This window comes from Gadus morhua, chromosome 7 (genome assembly GCF_902167405.1).
Source record: "Gadus morhua chromosome 7, gadMor3.0, whole genome shotgun sequence".
Classification (NCBI taxonomy): Eukaryota; Metazoa; Chordata; class Actinopteri; order Gadiformes; family Gadidae; genus Gadus; species Gadus morhua.
Window position 1 is genome coordinate 16,508,707 of NC_044054.1, and position 24,152 is coordinate 16,532,858.

Below are 24,152 nucleotides of genomic sequence, written 5' to 3' on the forward strand. Positions count from 1 at the left end.
TTATATATTTTTCATATCCAAATAACTGAGATTAAGAATCAAATATTGCCTACTGCAAATTTGACAACCAATGTTCAGGAGGACACATCTTTATTTCAACAAATGTACATTCATTTACAATCACAGCAAAACAGTTTTTATAAAATTTCATAGATGGCACGTCATCTCTTCACACAATTTGCAATTTAGTGTCACCATCACCGCCCCCTTAAATGCAACCCAGCCATCTTTAACTGTAAAATAACTTAGCATCATTATATTTTTTACTACAGATCTAATTGATCTAAATCAGTCCTGGTGCTCGTGCTCCTGTCCTGGTATGAGCCACCGGATGCTGTCTGTCCGCAGGATGGCATAGAACGTAAAACCTGTGATGAACAGGACTGAAAACACAAGCAGCCAATCGATGCTCTTCACCGGCACCCCGGGCAGGGGCCCCAATTGGTCGGAGTCCGTCACTTCTCTGTCAGGGCCAGCCTCGAATCCTGGATGGAGAGAATTCAAGGGGACATCATTTTGCATTGCTTGGATCAAGCATTTACTTTAGACTCATGTGGGGGATATTAAGAAAGAGTGAGTTTTAGTGCCAATATCTGAGATAGGCCAGGGCGGTATAACTGTATACCAGGTTACTTAGAAATACCGTAGGTACTATTCATACCGTCCAAATTACAGACGCTCCTCTTTCTATTTTTCATCTGACATCTTATTGATGCACCTTTTCATTATGTTGACATATATCTGTCTCTGTTTTGTAGCAGGATAAAGCATTTGCATTGTGGTTGAGACTGAAAAAGGTTTGTTCGCCAATGAAGAGCGTCTGTCCCGCGTAGGCGGTAAGTTTTACAATAATGACCGCCTGTCCCGAAAGTCCAGATATTAAAAACTGAAAGTGACATTTATAGCAGCATAATCACACATCTTAATAGCTTTATGTAGTTTGAAATAATATAATGTTGAAGTTAGAAATAAACTGAGTATGTATTTATACAATCCATAAGTATTTATAACCAGCAAGACTTGACTTCATTTTAGACACACAGCATTGTAGGCTAGACAACATAATAATAAGTTACATTCCTAACTCAACTTTTAAGTATTATACAAATTGTACAAAAATACGGTCACATACCATACCTCTGTGAAATGATAGGAAGCTATGAAGGCAAGAAAACATAAATACCGACCACGCCCAATCTGAGATTAAATCAAAGTGTATATTTGTTCATGCTGCACACCTGTCTGGTTTGCTATGAAGAAGGTGAGTGCCTCCAGGGTGCGGTCGGTGTGGTTGAAGCGGGCCATGGGTTTCACCCCCTGGAAGAGCAGTATGTTGGGCACTGCCACCGTCCCAAACCGGGTGGACAGGCTGGACAAATGGATCAAATCGGTCATACCACAGACACAGGCTTTAGAGGTCATGTTGTTCTAACAATTAATAAAAAGCTACTTTGTGGGCAGAATAATACCAACGTAACCTCAGGAACAAAGGACCCCAAAAGGTGTGTAGGCTGTAAACATAATACCAACAACAAAGTTCTCCATAGCCTTACATGCCGAATAACATAACATTCGATGTACCCAAGACATGAGTAATTACATAAACAGCTATGAAGCCTGACTTGCTATGTACTCTGGCATGCTAAATTAGCTAACTTGTAGGCATGAAGGAAAACACATGAAAAAGTACTTGCTTTTAGGTATTATGCTACCAACCGGGCAACCAACTCGTATGTTTCCTTCTGAATGTTTGTCAACAGGACGTAGTTCTACTACAAGCAATCATGTACCTGCTATGCTGAGAGGCATCCAGTGCTAGGAAATGCATGCTGGGAAAAACCCTTGGCAGGGCGTTGAAGTGAGGGGCGAGGCTGGCGGAGAACTGGCACCAGGTGGTGAAGAAGAGCACCACGGAGCACTCGGTCCCGTTGGCGTTCAGGAACTCCATCAGGTCCTGCAGCACATCACCAGCAAGCAGGGTTTGACCAGCGCAGACATGACTGCATGATGTTACCGGTGCCAACAGGGCTTACATGGTAACAGTGGCAGGAAGGGGTTTGCATCGCAATAGGTCGTCCAAAGTTGAGAAATCGATGCACTCATTGTTCTGATTAAAGACTCCATTATGGCATTCATATTTCAAATTGAATAGATGAATAGATCATTATCTGATAAAAACGTTAATAGATGTAGTATTTATGTGTGAAACTACCCTTTGAGTACCCATAGTGCATCAACAAGTCCATTCCTCACAGGAAGACAGGAATTACCTGTGAAGCATTCAGGACCTGCACAGTAAAGTCCTCCATCCCGGTGATATTCCTCCTATCACAGTTGACCTTGTGCGTCTTCGTGGTCTCCGTTGTGTTCTGCTCCTCCGTCACCATGGCGTCCACGTGCACCATATCCAGAGTAACCTTGGAACAGGGAAGAGAGGGCACCGAATGAGAGACCACCCTATACATATCGTTTGGAAATCAAACAACGGAAAATAGAAAGTAGTAAGTGAATACATTTTCAAACCAATATCGATTTAGGGTTATGCCCAGGGAGATGAAAGTTTGAATATGATAAGGTAGGCAGAAGCCACATTTAATGGCTGTTGGTACCCCGAATCCCCAAATCCTTCAATCTTTATAGACTATTAATATGTAAAGAGGCTTTGTTTACAGTCACCTGCTCTGTTTCCGGGCTGTTCAAAAGTACTCCATAATGAGCCTGAGAGGGTGCAGCACACTCTGCATCATCCTCAGCACAAGGTGGCAAGAAGCCACTCTGGAAGTCTTTCACATTTTTGGGATACAGGGACTCTATGTCCGATGGATCGATGGGGGTTTCAGTCCCCATAAGGGCATCTGCAATCTCAGCAGTTTTGAACTGCCGTTTCGGGTGAGACTCAAAGTTGTCCGTCTCAACGAATTTAGGGCTGTTCTCCAGGTCGGAGAGGGCATCCTCACTCCATTTTGTCTCTGAAGACTCACTGCTCTCTGTGAACGTGATCAAACAATAGCAATGCATATCAACTATACTAGAAACGTTAGTCATTGACAAAAAACCTCCTTAAATATCCAAGCATACATCTGATAGAAAAAGAAAAAAAACAGCTAGTTTGCCATGATATTACCATCGTTTCTACATTTAGCTTGAATTTAACTCAACTGTGTTAAAGCTTTGGTGCAAACATCCCATTGAATAGTGTTAAGTTAATATGTACAGAACTTAACAACAGAGGAGGTCAAAATTCTGTCAGAATACCAAAATAACCCATTTATGTTGATTAATAGGGATCGGTGTGCTTCAGATAACACATCTATAGGGCCCTCAGCCTGATTAGATATATCCTGCACACAACACTTTCCACAATGTGCTTAACATGCTCATTAACTATATTACAATAATGTTAATTCAGTTAACGTTATGCTAGCAATGCTACGGTCCAAAACTTACCCTGTGCGACCACTGATGAACTGACACTAAAATACAAATTAATGCTTAAGAAAACCAACCAAATATAATTAATACCTATTACCACCGTCATATTGAATTTATATACTGAAGGTATAAAATACGACAAATATTCAAACTAGGAAACCATTCTCTCATAATTTTCAAAACTGTGTAGCGTATCGGATACAGTAGCATGGCGGACCACACAAACATTATATCCGGAGTTCCGACTCCTGACTTCCGTTCTTCCATGGTTCCGTTCTGGTATTTCTGTGTTTATGTCGGACAAACCTCCGACTCCACCTATGAATAGGCAGAGGATTCAAATCAAACCAAAAAAGTATTTCTCTTTCTTCATATATATATATATATTATATACATTATATATATATATATATATAGAGAGAGAGAGAGAGAGAGAGAGAGAGAGAGAGAGAGAGAGAGAGAGAGAGAGAGAGAGAGAGAGAGAGAGAGAGAGAGAGAGAGAGAGAGAGAGAGAGAGAGATGAAGATATATTCTTGTATTTTTGTTAATAATTACATTCCAACATGTAACATTTTTTCATACTGCAGCAAAGTCATTGCAATATGCAATATATGTTTGCCTTTATAAATGAAGCTGCCAGACATATTTCATTGCATAAACAACTAGCAGCACATCAATACATGAATACACATATAAATATATTTAATTAAACATGGAATTAAATATTTATTTGTGGCCACGTTTATTTATTTATAGTGACATTTACCAAGTAAATTATTAATATGATTAATTATTTACCTTATGAGGGCTGAATCATTTCCCATACAAATGACGTTATAAATGTATATTAACTTAAAACAGTTTGATCTATACTGCCTTTCTCGATGGACAAATAATTTAAATAATGTAAATGGCTAAGAGTTGGATTTAAAAGTTAAAGTCAATACCAGTTAGTCTTAATTCAGAATTTATTACACAACCTTTAGACATTTCACAACAACCATGCAAGAAATAAAGAAATGCAAAAAAACGTGGGAATATACAAAGAATTAAATGTGAGCGTGTTACACAATATATTAATCACAGGGCTTCTCTTCTCTGGATAATACTCAATAGTGTGAGGTAACATCTTAATCAAAATCACTTTAAAACCTGCTGTTTTAAATTGTAGAACTTGCTGAAGGGTGAGTGAATCAATTAAACATTTCATAATTTAATTTCAGTAATTACCCTTGATTGTGTTGGATTAAAATTGTAAAGGCATATCAAAAAACGTTGCCATTAACTGCAGTCCCTCTTTGATATCACACCTTGAAAAACTTCCAAATATATGGGCTTTCTATTAAACTTAGTTACTCACAGAATATGTGTGAGGTGTATGGTCATTCAACATAAGAGATCAACAAAAGTTGGACGCAACAAAATATATTCACAAAAGCGCTTATGTCTTGTAACCAAATTTGGAGATCCTGTGAAACAAGTCAACCCACTGAGGAATAACACTAGACGTGTCAGGGTTCTCCAGAAGTATGATGGGGAGATGGAATCCCATGATTCACAATGTCATGAACAAGGAAGATGCTGGGAATTGGAAGTTTTGGAACGGATTTAAGCCTTATAATCCACTATCGTTTGAGTTATAGGCCTACTTTATCCTTGAAAAAAGTAAAAGGGAAAAAAGGATATATATGTATATATGTTGTACAGCACAGACATCATATAAAACCAAACCAGTGTCCCGCCAAGGTCAGTGACATGTAATGTGAACAGGAGCAACTTCCATCAGTGTAAATAACTTAAAGCTACATATTGGTTACATAAAAAAAAGAGATGTAATTGTGTCCGTAAGTAAAAACGTTTGAATATAAAATTGTGATTTGATTGTGGAAGCATACATTGCTCCTAGGTATGGATTTATAATGCATTAACAACACTATTTAAACAAGCTATTTATTCATGGTACAACGAAGCGTCTTCATTCGCAGTATGGCATAAACAAGTTCCTTGGTCAGATTCACTTTCGTTCAACAGAGGCCGGAAAACCCTTTTCATCGTGTGGGGGGGGGGGGGGGGGAGTGCGAAGGAGGTTGGGAGGAGATCAGATCCTGGCTGATAGCTCCTGGGTTTGATAGCCAGCTGTGCCCAGACTACTTTTGCAAACATCCTTGGAAAAGACGAAACCTCCCACACATGCTCCTTAATGACCTGCGTTTGTATTCGCCACATGGGTATCCCCCGAATCACACGATTATAATACAGTAGATGAGTAGAAGTTATCAAAACACTCTAGCAGAGAATTTATAGAAGCTTGTAGAAAAGATACAAATCTTTGGTAGAGGTGGATGACAATGGTGTTTTGGGTCGCAATCGGTTAAAAGCATGTCTACAGATTTCAACCTAAGCAGTTGACAGCTTTGTATACACACACACACACACAAATTAACACACACACGCAAGCGCGCGCACACACACACACGCAACAAAATAATAATCTAAGTACAACGATGTAAAATAATTATGTCACCACATAGAGCCAACCATACACATATTTGCTTCCACTTTAACAACTTTAAATCTCTTATCTGTTCTTCTTAAATGAGCGTTTGAAAAAGGGTTGAGCCATAACTTAGTGAAAACATGTTTCAAACCTGACAATGACGTTTGCCAGAAAATGCTTCAGGGTAGATAATTAATATACAGCAATTTCCAACCTTAGAATAGATAGGGTGGCAGAATGTGAGACATGCCTTCATAATACTCTATGAAATATTATACAAAAATTTAAAACAAAAAACATCAGAATTATAATATTGCAATTGTCTAGAAACAAAAGTAAAAAGAAACAATTAAATATTTACAAATGATGGGGATGGAGTTTCGTGTTTAGGGCTTCTCTTAAAGCAGAATGCTGCCACTTGTCTCCTCAATGATTCATGAAAATGTTTGGCATAGTCCTTTTCTCCAACAAAAGTGTTGGGAAGAAGGGGTTAAATACCTGGTTAAGTATATCAAGTCTTAATACTGTTGGACAATACTCTAAATACATGCCAATAGCTCCTTGTCCTCAACCCCTAGCCAAACTGCATTTCATGATGAAGTCATGCTTGTTAGATTCACACTTTTTTCGATTTTTGTATAAATTAATGTGATGCAAAACTGCATACGGAACAATAAATATAGTTGGACCATTGTTGAAAAGTTAGGTAATTGAAAATAGAACCCCTATAGAATGTGGAAGTCTATTTATATTCAGGTTCAGGTAATGAATGCATGTTGCTGTATTCAGACCTACAGAAACAACACCTAGAATCAGAAGGCCGTTTGGAAACAACATTAACAACGACAACACGGAAAATACTTGCTTAAACTGGACTGGTTGCTGAGTAGCAGCATGCTCAGCAGAGCCAGCCACTGACAGATGGTGTCACACAGCAGTGGATGTCATATCAACCGACCAAATTAAGTTTTAATGGCTGCACGATCAGATATTAAAATATTTCCAAGGTGAATTTAAAACCAATCGTCTTTTGACGCTGATAGATTCAACGGTGAAATGAGATCCTGATGGTCACATGACCAGAGCACACACACATATGACGACACAAAAACAGTTATAAAAAAACACAACAGCAACGGCACACTTCCTTATCTCAGACTGGAACAAATGTACAATCATGGCCCGTTTCTGACAGCAGAACTATAGCATGCATCTCTCAAAGTAGAGCCGATGAGAAGGGCTCACTGACGGGACTGCCCCCCCGAGGAGGTGAGGGGCCGGGGGAGAAGGGCTCACTGACGGGACTGCCCCCCCCGAGGAGGTGAGGGGCCGGGGGAGAAGGGCTCGCTGACGGGACTGCCCCCCGAGGAGGTGAGGGGCCGGGGGAGAAGGGCTCACTGACGGGACTGCCCCCCCCGAGGAGGTGAGGGGCCGGGGGAGAAGGGCTCTCTGACGGGACAAAGCCCAGGGTGGGGTGAGGGCCGGGGGAGAAGACCGCTCTGACGGGACAACACCCAGGTGGGGTGAGGGGCCGGCGGGTTAATCATTAGCTACCTTGTCCTTGCAGGAGGGTTCACACAGGCTGTCCTTATGGGGCAGCGGGTAGGGGAAGGCGGCGCCGCTGCACGTGCCGTAGGCTAGTTTGTTGAGGCGCGACAGGCTCTTGATGCTGCCGGGGGGCCGCCCGGGGCTCACCTTGTACCCCGCTGCCTTGGTGGTTCCCAGCGGCCGGCCCGGGCTGGTCTTGAAGCCCGCCGCCCGCGTGGTCCCCAGGGGCCGCCCCGTGCTGGTCCGGTACCCCGCCAGCTTGGTGGTCCCGGCGGGCCGCCCGCGCCGGCCCGACTTCCCCCCGGGGGGCTTCTTCTTCTTCAGGTCCTGCGGCTGCGGCTCGGCGCCGGCCTTGCCCATGCCCATGCCCGAGCCCTGCGGGGGTCCCGGCGAGCGGGGGTCTCCCAGCGCGTCCTGCCTGTGGCAGGCGAGGGGTTTGTGTGAGCTCTGGGGGGCCAGCGGCGGCATGGGCCCCAGGCCCATCTGCAGCGAGGGCGGGTGCGGGGAGGGGTAGAACTTGTTGGACTGGGAGGCGCAGAGCTCAAAGTGGGAGGCGGGGTGGTGGGAGTCCTCCGCCAGGCAGGACGGCCGGCCGCTCATGCAGAAGTCACTGGTGGTCACCTGCCGCATCATCGTCTGGAGGAGGAGAGGAGCCGTCAGCTGCTGCACACGGACATGGAGGACCTGGGCATGTGGTGCGGCGTAACCCCAACCTCCAATCAGGTGGGATTTGAGGGGCTCAAGCAAGCCCCAAAGTCCCAAATTGTGTGTGTGTGTGTGTGTGTGTGTGTGTGTGTGTGTGTGTGTGTGCGCGTGTGTGGGTGTGTGTTTGTGTTCTGCTCCATATCAGCAGTGACTTATCTTATCTCTGAAATATTTGAATCATGTCTCTTGTAATGTGATGGTGGTGGATTAAAATAAAGAATTAAATGTGTTTGTGTGTGTGTCTGTGTGTGTCTCCGTGTCTGTGTGTGCGATTGTGTGTGTGGTTCTGTGTGTATGTGTGTGTGTTTGTGTGTGTGTGTGTGTGTGTGTGTGTGTGTGTGTGTGTGTGTGTGTAATGTCTCTGTAATGCCTGTTATTTCTGCTATACATAATGTACGGTAACATATTAGTAAAGTCAATCCTAACTCAAATCAGGGTAAAGATAGGCTTTGTTAGTGGGGGGCAGCCAGATGTATTATTGGCTTTTGTTTATTAGGCAAGCTGCAAATTTGAATGATATAATTAAATGTGTGTACCAGTACACAATGTGTGTACAGTTTGAGCACTACTAGACAGGCCGTGTGAGACTGGGCTGATTACATTGGAGAAACATAAAATCATTAGAAGTGGTAAGCCCATAAACGTCCTGCTATCTTACAACCAAGATCTACAGTCTTCTGGCCCAAACTCTTCAGACAGAATTAAGGGGGTAGAAGCTGCAAGTCAAATACCACCCTGATGGCAAAGTTACCGTTAACTATAACTAGACCTATTTCATCTGTAACAGTTATAGGAACCAGCAGCACCTGCTCCTGCACAATAATAAACCAAGCAGGTTTAATGCAATTATTGAAACAACTCATTTTAATAATCTATGGTTTTAAGAATACGTAATGATTAAGCATGGTGGTCTTTGATTAAGTGACTAGGCAACGACTAATGTTCAACGAAAATACTCCCAAATAACAATATCCTGTTGAAGCACAGAGCACCGATAAGGTTACACACAAAAACAGATAAAACACAGCATGTACAAAAGCCAGGGGGACAGCCCAGTCGGCATCTTGTCTGTCACTCAGACAGGACCAAACAGGGCAGTGGACTTATGGCAGACAGTAGATATCGTTTTAAATATCAGAACGGCTACAATGAACTGCGTCTCTAATAAATAACAATATATGAATATCCCGATTTACTTGGGCTCTGGTTAGTGCCTTCTTGGGATCATCGGACATCTTCTGACACTTCAACACTCTAAGGGTTCCGAGGACATAAAAACTACATTAAACTATGAATTAGTTACTCAAAGGAAGATGGGATAATGAAACGCACACCACTAGTCCACTTATATTTGCACTTACTGTACCTCGATTGTTTGTGGATCACGGGAAGCAGAGGGTTAAAAACAAAAAGGACAGATCTTTCATCCTTCAAAGCATGACTCCATTCATTTCTCACAAAGGATCCCGATTCACCTTCCCGGATTGAATTATTACAATATCGGTTTGCTGTATACTGAAATGAAAGGCGTATATATGTGGGATTTCCATGCAGCGGAGATCTGGATAAGGAACGCAGCCATTTCCCATTAAAAATTAATAAGACGGGAAGACCTTCTGAGCATGCGCAGATGAACAGATGCGATTTAACACTTTCCTCCAAAACCACTTTCACATCGTAATCATTTGTTCATATCAAAATTAACAAATATCAGATATTTGACAACGAGTGAAGAGTGATTATTGTTCCTCAATACCAAAACCGATCGAATTCTAACAATTGATTTGGTGTGTTCCCACCCTGCCCTTTAAACATTAATACCTATTCCCGTCATACAAAAAGGAAATCTTATAAATAATTTATTTTAGAAAACCAGAATGAATCATATTTTCAGGATTTCTTTGTTATTCAACAGATAGAGGCTTGGTTGAACTAGGAATAGATTATTATTTTTTTTTTAAATCACTTTTATTTTTGGGGAAAGTAAAACCATTGTATTTTCACCATACATTGACAATGTTGCATGACCAGTAAAATGTAGCCTACGGAAGACAGCCAAACTTCTATTATACAGGAAATTAAAAAAAATATCTTACATTCAGCAAAGAATTGCAGACAATTACATTGACCTGAACTTATTGCAATTTGAGAAATTGCAAAGTAAAATGTTAAATTTAATCAATATCTGGTTGGATAAAACATCACTGAACACAAAAGTTAAACAGCCTCAAGACAAGAAAAAAGCAAACGGGACAATTTTAACAATATACTGCAATTGAAGGGATCATTATAAAAATGTGTAAAATGTGCCGAAACAAATGCAACATCGAATTGAAGTGAAGTGGTGGAAGATGAAGCCGCGCTGCTGAACTCCCGGGGGACACGTTGTTCTTTACAACACCTTGTATCTCCCTTTGCTCGTCGGCTGGTAAGAATTTTGCTGTAATGAAGAAATGAAAATAGACAAAAGCAACATTAGCAGAAGGCTTGTACTGTTGATCTCTTCCTTTAGAATAAAAAATAACGTTTTTAAGTAGACAGAGTACGTGTGTACATAAAGCAATGGCTCCAAGAACGCTGATTGTTGCTTCTTCGACAAAACAACCCCCTTCTTTACACACCTTTATAGTGTTTAAGAATAGAATAGATCATATAAACGGCGAGAAATTGTGGTTTTAAATCAGTCCACCCTTAAGATTTTTAATTTATTTTTTACAACCATACAAATCGGTTGATTCCATTGTAAAACAATAATTAATAGACTTAGGTTATCTTTTGGGCAAAATGCATTTGTTTTAAAGATCAAGAAGCTTTGCTATAATTTCTTTAACTAAATAAATATAACATGCAAAAAAGGGGTTGTGCACTCAAATGTTTGCTTCATTTTTAATATCATTCATAATTCAGCCCCTCCCTCCGTCTGGAACTGTGTTATGTCAATCACTCGGGAGAACTGCAGTATTCCACAATGCAAAACCTCTCTCGGCCAATCATCTTTCACATTTAGAGCCATAAAATAGAATAGCGCAGTAGTTGAGACTTTCCAATTTGTAATAATGTGTATTATTATTATTATTATTGTGTAATTAATAGCACTTACTAGTCTGATGAGCTCTTCCTTGATCAACCTGGTGATTTCTGCCTTGGCTTTCGTCACAGCCAGTTCATTTGCACCTTGAGACAAACACAAAATGACGATTACACACAGACTGACCACATGGTCCATATCTAAAACACACCTCATTGGGAGTTTACAAATTATTGAAAATCAAAACCTGTTATTTAAACTACCCTGCCCCCCCCCAAAAAATAACATCTTCATTCTGCAGTTTAATTTAATTGTATTTGTTTGTCATAACACAATACGATTATTACATTTTTTAAGCAAAACCTTGCCTACGTCACCACCTCCAAACGTACAAGACTTCCACTAGTAAGGTGTTCCCCTCCATACGAGACCACCCATGCACTGATGGTATTAAAGAGATCAAAGTGGACAGAACATAGTGACTGATGTGTGCGTTCCCATCGCCTACTTTCAATAGCAAGGTAGATCTTGCGCTCCCCCTCCTTGGGTTCCTTCCCAGGAGGAAAGTAGGTTCCCCGGATGGTGATGGCAGCCTCAGAGTATTCCCCGATCCTCTGGAGAGCCTCCTTGGACGTCACCTTCCACCTCGCCGTCTGCAATGCAAGACCCAACCATCAGCAACAGACTCAGATTATATCAAGGGCACAATTCTGACTACATTTCCCATAAGCCAACAGGAACTACGTTATCTTTCAAGGATCCATGCGCCAGACAATGGTACAGAAGTTTTGACCTGGAGGAACATACCGAGTATATATACACACAACGATACAGTGTAATTCGCCCTGAGCCTGGATGAGCTTCGAAATAAAGCAACAATTGTGCTCCTTGTGTCTTTTAAACATGTTTAAATTTATGGTTTTATTGTTGCAAGTGTGTGATGTGGCCAATTAGCTCTCTTGGAAAAGAGGTGCTTTTCCTCAAGGAGATATAAATAATCTATATATTCATCTATGAATAAGAAAGGCCAAGTACACAGCATGTGTGCAGTTGTGTGTAAATTAGTGCGTGCAGGGGGCTACCTGACCTTGGGAAATCGTTGGTCTCCTAAGATGTGTCTCGTACCATTGGTTAGTATATCATAGCATTGTGTAGCGCGGCGGTGTCTATCATAGCATTGTGTAGCACAGCATAGCATTAGCATGCGTTGGGGGCCACCACCGACCTGAGGGAAGTCGTTGATCTCCAGCTCCTCCTCGTATCTCTTGACCGTCTCGGCCTGCTCCGCCGCCTGCCGCTCCTCCTCCAGCTTCTCCACCGGCGTGTAGTTCAGCTTGGCGTTGATCTTCTCCGCCAGCTGCTCGGCGATGGTCTTGGCCGACACCGAGGGCGCCATGATGGTGCCGCCGCGCAGGATGGCGTTGGTGGCCTGCTGCATCACGTCCTGAGGGGAAGACACGGAGCATGTGTGAGGGGACAACAGCGACAGGTCTGGGTGTGTGTGGGCGGCCATGGGGATGTTTGATAGATCAGGAGGAGAACAGCAGAGATCGGGACACACACACACACACACACACACACACAAGACTAATAACCGGACTATGAAAAAGGACTTATAATATTAACATAAATAAGAATTGAAATTGAAATAATAGCACTTTAAAAAGGGAATAACAGGACAATTAGTAGTCTATAAATACTCCAACAACAAGACTATAACTAGTCCAACATCAGGACTATAACAAGTCCAACAGGCAGGACTAACTAGTTTAATTACAAGGCTAGAACTAGTCTGATAACAGGGCTATAACTAGGACTAGATGAAGTCCGAGCCCCCAGGATGGGTTCCCGTTCAGAGAGCCGACATGCGGGGGCTCGTCGCCGGACGCTGGGCCCTACCTGAGCCTCGGCCCCCAGGTTCTTCTGGGCGTTGATGCGGAGCGCCAGCCGCTTGGCCATCTCCAGCTTCTGGATGTTCCCTGCGGAGGGCGGGCCCAGGCTGGTCACCCCCCCAGAGGAGGACATGGCCCCGCCCGAGCCTCCGGAGGATCCCGGCGCCGAGAGGTCCTTCACCCGCTTCTTGGAGTTGAACATGCTCTCGATCTGCTCGTCAATCTGAGGAGGGGCAGGGGCGACAGGCAGGTTGTCATGGGGACCGATAGTGGGGTTGTTTTGAGGACTGAGCCATAGGAATATAAAGGGGGACCCTGTATTTCCCCGAGGTGTACTGGTATCGTTTTGAAATTATTTGACAGACTGCCATGTCAACAATTAATGGCACTGACAAATCAATTAACATAAAACACAAATGATAGAAAGAAACACCGTTCACACATACACCCTATAGCAGAGATAGACATTTTCGGGCCCAACACCAAAGTCATGATCTGCTGATTGCTGATCACAGGATGGCAGGGGAATGGGAATCTTGGACCGTATATATTTTTTTTATCTATACACTGGATAGGCGGCAAGAACCAGTTTCTGTTCCAATAAACTATTTTTATTATTTTCTCTTTGATCCCCCATGTCTGAAACATGCCGCTAAATGTTTACCAAAGCCTCCGCAAAACATGCCTCCGCAGAACATGTTTACCAAAGCCTCCTAACATACGGTACTGAGGTGGGCCTGTGCGCATACCCGCAGTATGTGGGAGTGTTCAGCCAAAGGAATGACTGATCGCTCCATCTACCAGCTCAACTAGTGGACTGTACCACTAGCTGAGACTGTTCCATTAGACTTGTAGGCTGATCTATCAGTCACTCGTGGGGGTGGCCCCTCCAACCTGATGCCAGCCACTCTGGTGGTATAATAGGGGTAACCTCTAGCTCTCCTCTCTGGGGGTGGGGAGGTGGTCCATACTCACATCCAGGGGCCCGTCCTCGTCATCAGAGTCCTGCAGGCCGAGCGCGTGCTTCTGGAGCTTCTTCCTCTCGTTGGCCAGGGCGTGCTCCGTCTCGTCGAACTTGAAGCCCTTCCCCGAGAAGCCGCTGCTGCTCTTGATGCTCTTCCCTTCCTGGCGGCGTGGGAAGGAGAGAGCGAGAGAGAGATTAAAGTTTGGAGCATAGAAGACAGCTGGCTAGTTTTCGGCTGTCAGAGAATATTGTGTATGAGCATGTAGATAACTATTTAATATACACAAAAATGTATAAATGTTTCATTTATCATCCAGGAACCACAATGGTATCCAGTTTCTAAACCAGCATCTCCCAGCCATGTTGTGCTGCCTCATTGCGTTCCACAGTGGGTTCTTACAGCCTTCTGCTGGTCTTTGAAGGAGGACCAGAGCTTCTCCAGCTCAGGGGGCACCGGGGACCCAGAGAGCTCCAGGGCCTTGACGATCTCCCCTCCGTAGCGGGCCTGGTCGTCCGTGATGAAGGTGTAGGCGTAGCCCTGGGGAAACGGAGCGACAAGGTTCAACACGCCTACTATGCATACACCGTACGAGCCATCGTGGCTCAAAGGGTGGCATAAGAAAACGTACACAAACCAAGGTTAGCCGAGTACGACAAAAACAAAGAAGTTTAAATAAAAGCGTAAGAAAAGAAACGTCCGATAAATAAATGTTTCAATGCACCCACTCGTTGGTGGGTGCAGTATAAGAACCACAGGCTTGAGGATAAAACTACTGAAAGTTAACCCTTAAGACCTGTACACCTTAAAAAAAAGAAGGGTCCAGGTTTCCCATCGGTTGTCTAACATCAACTAGTAGTACTGCTAAACTCAGAGAGCGACCAAGGGCGTCATGTGACCCGCCAGCCAGTTCTGAGTGGCATGCAAAAGTGTACTGTAGGTGTATTGATTAGGTTAACTAATAAGACCAATAAAATCTAATAATTCTCTCATCCAAATCAAGTAACTTGCCCCCCCCCCCCCGAAAAACACTCTTGAAAAACTCGGTTGCACTGTTACTATTACTACATTCCATACAGACTGAAATGGCTGCTATTTTACTGACTGTTCTTTTTGCACTATTTGCATTATTAGTGTTTACAAATACATCTTACAGAGTTTTTGATGCCATTAGGGACTGCCTTTCTTGCACTAGCACAACTTAACTTATACAGAAACATATACTGCTACTTCCTGCCAATGCTACTAATATACATAGCAGACACTTATATTTAATCGTCCATCTTTTTAATATTAGTAAATTGCCTTATCTGCGGTGCACTTTACTTTCAGTTTTAGGAATCGTCTCGTCTTATCTGTTGTGCCTGTGCACTTTATCGGTTCACCGTGGGATAGTGAGAAACGTCTTCTCGATTCCTTTAAATTTCTGGTACATTTGAAGTAATTGACTATAAAGCTGACTTTGACTGACTTCTTAGATATTGTTGATCTTTGTAACCAACTCTCACGCTCTGCGTGTGAAAAATCACGATGGTTATGTGAAGAGTCCCAGCAATAGATCTCCTATAATCCAATCTAGTCAAGAGGTGCTAGAATGTTGCCGGCCCTCAAAGGCCTGAGGGATCCCTCACATGCCCCCCCCCCCCATGGTTCCGGAGCCTCACCTTGTTCCCGGCGCGGCCCGTGCGCCCGGCGCGGTGCACGTAGTCCTCGTAGTGGTTGGGGCAGTTGTAGTTCACCACCAGGATGAGTTGCTTGACGTCCAGCCCCCGGGCCGCCACCGAGGTGGCCACCATCAGGCGGCACGCGCCGTTCTTGAAGTCGTTGATGATGCTGTCGCGGTCGTACTGGTCGATGCCTGAGCGGTCAGACACAACAGACGGGTCAACTGACTGAGATTATTCGTCATAGACGTTTATCTGGGCTAAGAAACATCTTACAAAACTACGTTTTAAAGGACGTAGAACGACCTCAACCATCCTGAGGCACTGTGTCGCGATGAAGAACACATTTTATATAATCCGCGTATTACATCTGATTATTCATCTCAGCCAATAGGTCACAAAAAAAGAGCATTGGTTAAAAAGTTGCGGCTGCCATCGCTAATGGGCTGCAGCCGCCATGAGACTTAAGGATGACCCACATGGATGAAGGCATTGACAGACCCAAGCCCTGACACAACACGGGCCCCACCCACTACCACTCCTGGAGGTAAGGGCCCTGAGGGGAACATAAAGACTACAGCACAGGCCCCGCCCCCGACAACCCGTGGAGGCAGGGGCCCCCTACCACTCCTGGAGGTAGGGGCCCTGAGAGGGAACATAAGGAAGACACCGCGGGCTGACCTCCGTGCAGGGACATGCAGGGGTAGGAGGCCTTCATCAGGTCCTTGAGGAGCGCGTCGGCGTGCTCCTGCTTGTCCACAAAGATGATGACGGAGCCTTTCTCCTGGTAGTGGCCCAGGATCTCCAGTAGCTTCAGGAACTTCTTGTCCTCCTCGATCACCAGCTGCACATCATGGAGGAGCAGAGAGCGAGAGCGAGAGCGAGAGCGAGAGCAAGAGAGAGAGACCACATGGTGGAGGTTAATACGCTTTACGTATCATGAGGTCCCTGACCATTCCGTCGCCATAATAACGTGTTGCGTCAGGCATCAGGGAAGATTCCCCCCCCGGGGATCCCTAGTGACCCACACAGGGACCCTCACCACGTGTTGCTGCACGTCCGAGCAGACCACGCTGCGGCCGCCCACCAGCACCTCGATGGGCTTGGCCAGGATGCGGCGGGCCAGCGCCTCCATGGCCCGGGGGAAGGTGGCAGAGAACATCACCGTCTGGCGGTCCGGCCGCACGTTGTCCACGATGCGCATCACCTGTCGCACACGAGCGTCAGGCTCAAGGTTAGCGGGTACTTTTTCCAAACGGTGTCCTTGTGTTGGGTCCTTGTGGTTGTGGATTGCGATGAGGTTGCGGTTTTGGACGTGTTTAGCGTTTGTTTTGGAATGTACTGGTGTTATCATTTAATATGTACACTCTGATCTGTCAATCATTTTTTTTAATACGATAAAAAATTTACGTTTTGTGACTTCAACTCTAGTCTAAATCCTGAGTTTGGCGTCCCCGCTCTCTCTTCCTACTCTCCCCAAACCCTGCCCCCCCAGCATAGGGTCCCTTTAACACAGGTTGAAGTACATTATCCACCCCCTCCCCCCCCCCCCCCCCATGTCCGCGGCTGACCTGCGGCTCAAAGCCCATGTCGAACATCCGGTCGGCCTCGTCCACCACCACGTAGGTGGTCCTCCTCAGGTTAGTGACGCGTCCTGGAGGGAAGAGCAGAGGCACCAGCCGTCAGCCAAAGACACCCCGGATACAGAGCCACACGTCTACACTGTATACGTCAGGTCAACAGGCATGCAATCTAAACAAGTCTTACAATACTTGGATCAACCAAATCTGATAATATATACAGTACATTTAATACTTGGCTAAAATACTTCAAAACCAATGCATTTCCTTCCAGCACAGTATATTCAATTGCACACAAAATGACAATTGACAAATAGCAGATGTTTTGCATTGCTTATCCTCTAAAATGCCTTTGCTTTGGGTATCTGTGGTCTTGCGTACCATCTCAGCGGCCTGAGGGAACTTTAAGAGTCAGACAAACAGCCTCAAGACACAATACAAGGAGCCACCAACCATTATGTGGCCAAGCACCCTGTCACCTACAAGGGAAACATATTAGAGATTACCCCGCATGTGTGGAAGATACAAAACCGATTTCCCTTTCTCTTGTTTTGCTTGCTGCAATTCAAGGTTCTAGACACAGGGAAGACTCCCATATTGCAGATGCAAGACGCGGACCTTTGTGGGATTTCTGTATGCAAGACCTACGTTTGCACTAGTCAATGGGCTTCACAAACAGACAACACTGCAGCGTAGCATTAAGGAGCTCACGGTGGGATAATACGGTATACTGCCTGTGAAAGTACATGAGGATACATTGGCAGGCAGTGTACATTCAGCTTGATGCTGGCCTATCTTCAGTTACTAGGCAAAACAAGATGCACCTACCTGTCCTGGCCCTTATCTTCCGGTAGGGCGTTGAGAAACGTAAACAGTTTAGTAGTGGGAACTTACGCAGGGCAACATGTGATTGGTTCACACGTCCTGCATTGGTATTTTGTGTTTACAAAGATAAAAGGGTCGGAGGGGAGAAGGTCTCTCACTCACCGCTGTTGGCTCCCAACATGTCAATCATTCTTCCAGGTGTGCAGACAATGATCTCAGCTCCTCTCTTCAGCTCAGCGATCTAGAGCACAGGAAGGAAGGGAACAATACAGGAGTCTTCATCAAACGTAATCTGGACTTTCTGTGTTGGGCTATGCTTAAGAAAATAGGATTAGAAATAGCACCCTTACGTTGGCACACACCTTTAAAAGAGGAGTGTAACGGTTCCATAAAATAATATAAAAAATACCAGCCAATACAACAGCATTCGTATGGGTTACAGAGGACCAGTGATGCCAGTAACGCGTTACTTAGTAACGCGTTACCACTTTTTTCAGTAACGAGTAATCTAACGCGTTACTATTTCCAAACCAGTAATCAGATAAAATTACTCAAAGTCACTGTGCGTTACAATTTTTTTACCGGATCATCGATTGCCGTTGACAGCGATGGAGTGGTGTGTGTCTGTCTGTCTGTTTGTGTGAGAGTGCATTTGAAGCATAAGTCTCCAAAGACTTCAATCTATCAGAGGCGAGTGTCGACCTTGACTCTCCAGAGTCTGCACCGCCAGTTGTTAATAGCGGCGGAATTAGTCCCGGTGCTGCGTGTGTGTGTGTTGCGCTGGAGCAACGGCAGCAGAGAGAGCGTGTGGGAGCATCTACGTGAGCGCTAGAGAACTAAACCCATGGGGAGGTCCGAGCAGCTCGAGCGCTAGAACGCGCCGTTTACGTCCCGCACGTGGAGATGCGTACAAAAGGTTATGTAGGTACTGGTTCTTAACAGGGTTTCTTTTGGATTACGTACTAAATAACTCCGAATAAAATGAAGTAAAAGAAACTTAATAAAAATAAATCTGAAACCAGGCGGACCAGGAGCTGGACGCGGTCCGCCCCTACTCTACTAGGATGATAGAAGCACACATGATGGCTTCACCCCACAGCGCAAAGCCCTCCTCCGTGTGATGAACAGCCAGCCAGCGTTGTACCTGCTCGCTGATGCCAGTGCCCCCGTACACGCACACCACCCGGAGGTTCAGCGTCTTGGAGAACTTCTTGCACTCCTTGGCAATCTGCAGCGCCAGCTCCCTGGTGGGGGTCATGATCAACGCTGGGGGAGGAAAAACGCATTAGCCAATCACACAGGAGGCTTCACACATGCTCTAAGAAACGTTAGGAGGACTTTTTGAGTGGCATTTGTTAGAAATGCTAACTGTCAGAATTCGTTGGTGAAGAGCACTGTGCGATTATCTGTTTCCTAGGGGCAGTGCCTGCCTCTGTATTAGCCTATTTTGATTGTAGAATGCTCCTATCCCATGTGGGGAAATATTTTCTTACGTTTAAACTGATCAGAAATGGTAAGAAATAAGATAGCCTTTCACTCACCCACCCACCCACCCACCCCCCCCCCCCCCCCCCTCCCCCCCAAACGAGCCCTTTAATCACAGGCTGGTGAATGCAACCCTGCATGGTGGGGGAACAAATAGGGAAGAGATGCTTTTCGGTTGTTTAAATGAAGTTAATCTCAAATCGTACCTTCAGCAGAAGTTCAGCCAAACTATTATGGGAAAACGATTCAAGCAGGTTATCCTACAATTCAGATTTGTATAATAAATGTATTGTACCGTTTACTGTCAATTCAACTTAAATCTATTTGACATGACGGATCAAAACACACCCGGTTGAGCCGTACTACTTTAACATTGTGAATCCAGAAGAGGCCCTTACCAATGGGGCCCTCGCTCTCCTCCAAGGGCCTCTGGTCCATGATGTGTCGGAACATGGGCAGCAGGAAGGCGATGGTCTTGCCGCTGCCGGTCTTGGCGATGCCGATGAGGTCACGCCCAGACATGATGGCAGGGATGGCCTGTGTCTGGATGGGGGTGGGCTTCTCGTAGCTGTGCCTGGACACCATGAGAGAAAGACAGAGGTAGAGCATATATTACAACACAAGCGGTACTCTTAATAGAATGGATCAGTGGGCTCTAATAAAACCACATTCATATGTATTAGGATCCAGGGCGGTCCGAATAAATACATTTGAGATTATTGAGTCATCAACACCAATGAAAATATGCACGCAATACACCAAAAAGCCTGCATTGGAAGAGCACTACCCTTTATTACGGGAGTGCTTTTTGGCAACAAACGGAGGTGGGATGCAATTCATCCAGACTGACCGTTTGAGGGCGTTGAGGATCTTCATGGAGGTGCCACACTGCACCCACGTCTTTATGGGCTTAGGACAGCCCTTCCCTTTGACCGTGATGCCTTCCAGCTCCAGCCTGTAGCAGTGCACATCTGAGCACGGCCAAAGGGCACATCGGCGTTAGAGCAGGAAGCATTTCTAAGCTTTACATCAGCACAGTAAGGTCAAAGCTATTATTACCATTTAGTGTTTATTTGATATGGACACAGCAATAGGACAGACCAGATGCATTGTTTAAGTGCTTTAGCACAAGTGCTAATTCGCAACACTTGTCCATAGGCAGCTTAATGCAGAGGGTTTCCCTTCAAGATGGTTTAAGAGTTAATGACGAGTGATGTACAAACTCTAGCCTTTACACTATGAGGGGCCTTTGCTGGGACTTTTTAATTTAAATCAACGGCACCAACCTTCTGGAGTCATCCTGGCCAGCTCGGGGACCTCCACGTAGAAGTTCTTGCGGTAAGGCTCGTACTGGATCTTCTGGTGGTCCACTGGCTCCAGCACCTTCCTCTGCTTGGTTTGGTAGCCTGTCAGAGCCGTCTGCAGGTCCACTTCCTCTTCCTCAGAGGAGTACTGCAAGCACACACATGCACATGCATCTTAACACCAGGCCAAAGAGTTGGTTGAGTGATCTTACAACTATGGATGGTCTTATAGCAATGCTGATTAGAAATTGGAATCCAATAAAAAAAAAAAAAACTCTTGGACAAAATGGATGTTTATGTAACATAAAACAAAAAAAACGTATCCATATCCACCGGAGAGCAAACAATCAGTGGAACTATTGATCATTCACTATTGATCATAATAACCAAAACTTGTTTAATTTAAAATTAGATTTAGTTCAAAAGGAGTAATCTCTGTTAGGGTCCTACAAATTCTGAGTGTGCAGGTGCACTGCCAAGACAGAATTGGCATCTTCAATCAGAGATAATGATATGCCGGTCCTTAGCTTGTTTTAGTACTCAGGAGCGCTCACCTCCATGGCATCCTGGTCATTGATCATCAGCTCGCCCTTCTTCTTGTGGGTAAGAGACCCCTTCTTGGATTTTACCACCGTGACGTTGGTCACCATCATGCCTCTCTGTACAAAAATGAATGGAACATTTTTTTTATTGCAAATTAACCCATGCAGAGAATTTAAGATTTCCAAATCATACGTCCTTCCGAGCTCACCTTGTCGTTTCCCCTCATGCCTCCCATGTTGAACTTCTTCACCTCCTCCTTCACGCCTTCCATGTAAGCATCCAAGGGGTCCACATCATCCTCCTCCTCCTCCTCTTCCTCCTCCATCGCCTCCTCCTCCAGCTCCATGGGAGTCTCCTTCTTCTCCTCCTCCACCTCTTCCTCGGGCTTCTCCTGCTTTACATCGCTCTCCTTCTTAATTTCGCTCTCCTTCTTCATCTCGCTCTCCTTCTTCTCCTCCTTGCCCTCACCCTCCTCCTCCTCATCCTCCTCATCTCCTTCCATGGGAATGAGACCTCCTTCCTCATCGTCATCTTAGGAGGAAGGTTTTAAAGAAACAATCAATTTTCAGAATGTATCTTGTTTTGACGCAGTTGGGCATTATCCCAGACTCAGGTCATTGGTTTGCTAGGATAGATGCCTGCACCAGGAACAGCAGAGACCTATCGGTTAATGAGATGGATGGATGGATGGATGCATGGTGCGTTTGCCTACCTTCATCGTCCTCCAGACTCCACTTCTTGCCCTGCTTCCTCTCCTCCAGCTCCCTCTTGATCTCGCCAATGTTCTCGATGGCCTTCTTCCTCTGCTCCTCCCTCCACATCTCCACACGCTCCTTCCTCTTCCTCATCTCCTCCTCCAGCTTATTCTGGTCAAAGTCTTGCTGCGAACACATGCACAAAACACAAACAGATCAATGGTCTGTGAGTTCATAATTATATAGATATGATGGCTCACAATGGCACCTTCAGGTACTCATTGGAAGAGCCTACCCTATTACTTAACATCATTTATTTGTGTCTAAAATGTTGCCCTTCTTTAGAAATACACTTACAAAACTAGAATGAAAACATTGCTTTCCAACTTACATCTTCAACTTTTTCGTCCTCTTTCTCTTCCTTTGTCTTTTTCTTTTCGGAGACATCAATTTCTTTCTCTTTGCTCTTAGACCTGGCAAAGACATCACAAGAACATAACAAGTCAGCGTCACAAGTTAAAGTTTGGATGACTTATGAAATATCTTAATCAAATGAAACCAAGGCCGAACAAAACCAAAAGGAAAACATGAATTATGCATTGTAAGTACATGCATGGGTGGTCAAACAGCCTGTGAAATCTATATGCTCTGGGTGATGGATGGATGGGTGATCTGCTTTCCTAGATACTCACAAACCATTATCTCCACCTTCCAACCTGCACAGAGCAATTTCAGCATGCAAAGTCAACATTAGTCTTGACTCTGCTACAGTTTGAATCGTTATTGATGCGTCACAGAACCACTGTCGAACAACCACATGGAATAGTAATGGACATTGAGGTTGAGTCGCGCCAGATCTGATTACAACAAATCTTACTTTTCATCAGTCTTCCTGCTTTTGCTTGGACTGTTGCTTCGAGACCTACGACCCCGGTTCCGACTGGTTGACCTCTTCCGCTCTCTGCTTCTAGACCGTCTCCTTTCCCTGCTCCTAGAGCGCCTGTTTAAGACAAAAGTTAAATGAGAATAAAGCATACAATGCCTAAAGTTACACGAACGGGGTGCTGGGCAGTGGTAAACCATATTATTGTTACAATACATTACTTTTGTCACCACCACACTTCACTCCGAATACAGACCTGGGCCGCTTTCTGTCTCTGGACCTCGACCTGCGCCGGTCCCGGCTGCGGGAACGCTCCTTGCGGTTACGGTCCTTGTCTCGGTTCCCGGAGCGGTCTTCCTTCTTGGATCGTTTGTCCGGAGAGCGGCTCTTGGACCGGCTACCCGACCGGCCTCTGGAGGACGACCGTTTTCTGTAATGCCTGCGGATCAAATAAGATCCTTCTGTTAGAACACGTGTGCAATGACATAGACAAATTACATACGTTACACGCGCTCTGTTGATAGGTTGTCAGCTTTAGCTCCTCGTCCGTTTAGAAGTGTCTGCTAGCATGCATGTTAGCCATTCAAACGCACTTTATAATATATATCTCAGCGTTGACTAAAACCACAATAACATAAGAAAACGGGCTGCGCAATTCAGCCATACCGTGATTCTCGTCCCATAGTGGTTTTCATGAGGAAACGATGATAGAACGCAGTTTATTGACAAACTTCCACGGATGTTCTCTCCAAGAGACTGCTTCTGCGTGTAATTCATGCGACGAGTCCAAGTTGTTTGGACGGCATTGTGCGCCACGTGTGGCGGGAGGCCTCAAGCACACAGAGGAGTGGTGTCGTCACCTGGCTGGCCACGTGGTGCTCGCTGCAGAGACAAGTGGGCGGAACTTGACCTAGATCAGCTGATTGGGTTTCAAGTTATGGTTAGGGTTATGTTGAGGTTAAGGCCCTAACGGTGCGGGGAGGTTTTGCGTGCATACTTCTTAATATTACTTACACTGCTGCAACCAGGGCAAGTTCTGTTCACTTGCATATTTCTGAATACTTGCCCTGAAGTATGCAAGAGAACCGTACTCGCCCTGCTAGCCGGCC

The 24,152-nt window shown here is 44.9% G+C and overlaps 3 protein-coding genes across 5 annotated transcripts; all 3 read right to left on the reverse strand.

Annotated features, from left to right (window-relative positions):
- Window positions 1-73: 73 nt before the first annotated feature.
- Window positions 74-3,696, reverse strand: txndc15 (thioredoxin domain containing 15). Of its 2 annotated transcripts, none has more exons than XM_030360243.1 (6): window positions 3,448-3,696; window positions 2,677-2,987; window positions 2,271-2,417; window positions 1,791-1,954; window positions 1,239-1,369; window positions 74-485 (listed from the first exon to the last, which is right to left on the reverse strand). In XM_030360243.1, the coding sequence occupies exons 1-6, from the start codon at window positions 3,536-3,538 to the stop codon at window positions 289-291; spliced, it is 1,041 nt and encodes a 346-aa protein (XP_030216103.1). In that variant the 5' UTR covers window positions 3,539-3,696; the 3' UTR covers window positions 74-288. The 2 variants fall into 2 exon arrangements, with proteins under 2 accessions (XP_030216103.1, XP_030216102.1); XM_030360242.1 differs by having other exon boundaries at window positions 2,671-2,987.
- Window positions 3,697-4,382: 686 nt separating this feature from the next.
- c7h5orf24 (chromosome 7 C5orf24 homolog) lies at window positions 4,383-9,844 on the reverse strand. Its single transcript, XM_030360252.1, has 2 exons — window positions 9,549-9,844; window positions 4,383-8,113 (listed from the first exon to the last, which is right to left on the reverse strand). Exon 2 carries the CDS (start codon window positions 8,108-8,110, stop codon window positions 7,469-7,471), a length of 642 nt encoding a protein of 213 aa, XP_030216112.1. The 5' UTR covers window positions 8,111-8,113; window positions 9,549-9,844; the 3' UTR covers window positions 4,383-7,468.
- A 277-nt stretch (window positions 9,845-10,121) lies between these two features.
- Window positions 10,122-23,869, reverse strand: ddx46 (DEAD (Asp-Glu-Ala-Asp) box polypeptide 46). 2 transcript variants are annotated; one of them, XM_030360215.1, is made up of 24 exons: window positions 23,710-23,869; window positions 23,300-23,482; window positions 23,038-23,160; window positions 22,853-22,876; window positions 22,552-22,633; window positions 22,178-22,346; window positions 21,674-21,996; window positions 21,477-21,581; window positions 20,905-21,070; window positions 20,469-20,589; window positions 20,017-20,192; window positions 19,278-19,399; window positions 18,296-18,374; window positions 17,300-17,382; window positions 16,771-16,935; window positions 16,410-16,572; window positions 15,729-15,922; window positions 14,467-14,604; window positions 14,078-14,227; window positions 13,110-13,325; window positions 12,436-12,654; window positions 11,719-11,863; window positions 11,283-11,356; window positions 10,122-10,622 (listed from the first exon to the last, which is right to left on the reverse strand). In XM_030360215.1, exons 1-24 carry the CDS (start codon window positions 23,736-23,738, stop codon window positions 10,575-10,577), a joined length of 3,297 nt encoding a protein of 1,098 aa, XP_030216075.1. In that variant the 5' UTR covers window positions 23,739-23,869; the 3' UTR covers window positions 10,122-10,574. The 2 variants fall into 2 exon arrangements, with proteins under 2 accessions (XP_030216075.1, XP_030216076.1); XM_030360216.1 differs by lacking the exon at window positions 22,853-22,876.
- Window positions 23,870-24,152: the final 283 nt, after the last annotated feature.